General features: G+C 37.3%; 1 protein-coding gene across 1 annotated transcript; it reads left to right on the top strand.

Moving 5' to 3' along the window:
• Positions 1-2,514: 2,514 nt before the first annotated feature.
• Positions 2,515-2,915, top strand: LOC102863814 (cytochrome c-like). The gene has a single exon (XM_006893759.1). The coding sequence runs from the start codon at positions 2,517-2,519 to the stop codon at positions 2,832-2,834; it is 318 nt and encodes a 105-aa protein (XP_006893821.1). The 5' UTR covers positions 2,515-2,516; the 3' UTR covers positions 2,835-2,915.
• The last annotated feature ends 216 nt before the right edge of the window (positions 2,916-3,131 follow it).

The raw sequence follows: 3,131 nt of genomic DNA, 5'->3' as shown, positions 1-3,131 counted from the left end.
TATTATGCCACTCAACTAAATTGGTCTACAAGCTCTAACAGTGGTTTATTTTTTTGTTGAATCCTTGGGGTTTTCTGTGTACACTATCATTTAATCTACATATAGCGACAATTTAACCATATCTTTGCTGATCAAGATGCACTTTATTTACTTCTTTTGTTGTATTGTACAAGCAAGTACTTCTAATACAATATTGAACAGAAGGAGAAAAAGTGACCATTCTTGTCTGGTCCCTGTTCTCAAGGAAAATGTTTTTTGGTATTTCTCCATTGAGACTAATATTGGCTTTTGGTTTTGTATATATACATTTCACTATGTTGAGGAAATTCCCTTCTATTCCAATTTTGTTGAGGATCTTAATCCGGTGTTGGATTTCATTAAATGCCTTTTCTGCATCAATTGCAAAGATCATATGGTTCTTCTTATTTGATTTTTTAATGTAGTCAATTATGTTGACTGTTTTTCACTTTGTATACTTTGCACATTGTTGTTGTTGTTGTACACTGTCAAGTTGTAACTGACTTGTAGCTGACCCTCCAGAGAGTTTTCAGAGGCAGTACAGCACACGGGAGGGGATTGCCAATCTTTCTGCTGCAGAGGAACTGGTGAATCCAGACCATTTACCTATGAGTTAGTGCGACTACCTATCACTAAGCCATTAGAACTCTGGACATGTTGTTAGGAGATACTATTCCTTGGAAAGAGCCCTCGTGCTTGGAAAGATAGAAGGATGAATGAATGAGAGGAAGACCCTCAGTGAGATGGATTGACACCATGACTGCAGCAATGGACTCAAGTATGTTAGAGATGATGTGTATGGCACAGGATAAGCCAGGGTTCAGATCTGTTGTTCTTAGAGTCATACTTGACAGCACCTAACGACAACAGTGAGAATGACTAATTAGTTTGAGCATCTTTTCATGTGCTTATTTGCCATCTGTATATAGTCTTTAGTGAAATGTCTATCCAAGTAATTTGCTTATGTTTTGATTATTGCTTGTTGTTTTGAAACAGTGAAGCAGAAATAATTACTTCTTGCTGCAACTTACTGGAGTCCAGCCACTCAATGTACTAATTTCGTCTATGTTAAAAATGAGATCCTGTTACTAGAAGCTCAGAAGAGATAGTGGGTAGAAATAGTATAGTGAGTTCCAAGTACTGTGATGAGAAAATGGTAATTTTTACCCATTGTGGTGCTTCATGAGATTCTTAAATTATTTGCATATAACTCAAACTCATTGCCAAGGAGTCAGAACAGATTCATAATGAGCCCTGCCCTCCAGTGGATTTTCCAAGCTTGTAAATCAGACTGGAGGCAATTGCCCATCTTTCTCCTGCAGAACTGCTGGTGAATTTGTATCACCACCTTTGGATTAGCAGCAAAATTCCCTATGGGCAATGCCACCAGAGCTACTTAGTTGTATATATGTTTCAGGATTTCAATGGTATCAAACAGACAATAATCAAGATTATTTGGCTTTTACTCAGTTCCAATCCAGGATATAACTACACTGAAGTGGAGAGAAACAGGGCAAGAACTCTTTGAGGATTTTAGTGTTGCGTCGAAACAATTAGTCCAAAGGATTAATGGGACCCAAGAACCTTACCCTCAATGACACTGAGACCAAAAGAACTAGATGATACCTGACTATCACTACTGATCACTATTTTAAAAAAATCTTAGATTAGGCAAAAGATGTGAAACAAAACTCAAAAAGTATAAAATTGGGCACACATACTCGTATGATAGATCTTAGATTATAGACTATAGAACTTAAGACCATGAACCTTAGTCACTCTTCAAACTTAGGGGAGAAAAAAAAATAATTTCCATTGCTCAACTTGCAGCCTAAAAGTAGACAGAGCTATAAGGTGAACAGTAATACCAGGGAGGCACTCTACTTAGAAAAATCAATTGCATAAGGTCAAAAGGGCAGCATTGTCCCAGAAATAATGTTCAGAATAGAAGGCTTAATGGAAATAAGAATCACAAGGAGGAATTTAGAAGTGTGACTTCATTATTAATATCATAATTAATGTTATAAAGCAAAGTGCATATAAATAGATGAAAAACCAAATGGCTTTTGTAAAATTTACTCAAATTACAATTAAATTAAAATGTCATTGTTATTGTTGTTGGCATGTACTAATAAGTCAGAACTGACACATGGTCAACACTCCAGTGAGTTTTCAGAGACTTTTAGGTCACATGGGAGGAGATACCCCATCTTTATTCCTCAGAGCAGCTGTTAGATTCGAACCACCTGTCTTTGGATTGACTCCTTAGCCACTTAGGTTAAAAAAAAAAAGTCTGTAGTCTTTATGAATTCATCATTTCTTATCATTGACTTTATAACCAAAAGGATGACTCTTAGAGAAGAACCTGTCAATCTTGCACTTTTCTACCATATTTCCACACATTTGCAAGATTTGGAGAGAGCTGGACATCTGGTGCCTGAGAATTTATCTTCCCCTTGTGCAGGACTGCAGAGTGTTTTCTTGTTGTAGACTTCAAAATGGGTGATGTTGAGAAGGGCAAGAAAATTTTTGTGCAGAAGTGTGCCCAGTGCCACACCGTGGAGAAGGGGGGCAAGCACAAGACTGGGCCGAACCTGCATGGTTTATTTGGGCGGAAGACTGGTCAAGCCCCTGAATTCTCTTATACAGATGCCAATAAGAACAGAGGTATCACCTGGGGAGAGGATACACTGATGGAGTATCTGGAGAATCCCAAGAAATACATCCCCGGAACAAAGATGATCTTTGCTGGCATTAAGAAGAAGACAGAAAGGGCAGAGTTGATAGCTTATCTTAAGGAAGCTACCAATGAATAACATAGTTGACCTCTGCCTTATTTATTACAAAGTAGAAATGTCCTGTGACTTTTTTTTGCATGTACCATATTTAAATTGATCTCATACCATTAGTTTTACTCAGTTTTTAACAGATGGTGGATGCCGCATCACAATCTATAGGAGATGGTTTTTAGATTTAGATTTCTGTAACTGATTATACAAATTTTATTTAAATACAAGGATGTCTTTACTGTCACATGGAACAGAACACACCTCACCTGCTTCAATTTCTATCACCATCTTTAATGCAAGGCCTAGAGATAAAGTAGCAAGACT

The sequence above is a fragment of the Elephantulus edwardii genome, unplaced genomic scaffold (assembly GCF_000299155.1).
Source record: "Elephantulus edwardii isolate Elephantulus edwardi_28Jun2011 unplaced genomic scaffold, EleEdw1.0 scaffold00131, whole genome shotgun sequence".
Classification (NCBI taxonomy): Eukaryota; Metazoa; Chordata; class Mammalia; order Macroscelidea; family Macroscelididae; genus Elephantulus; species Elephantulus edwardii.
The sequence above is the reverse complement of the archived record's forward strand: the minus strand, read 5'-3'. Positions and strand labels throughout refer to the sequence as shown.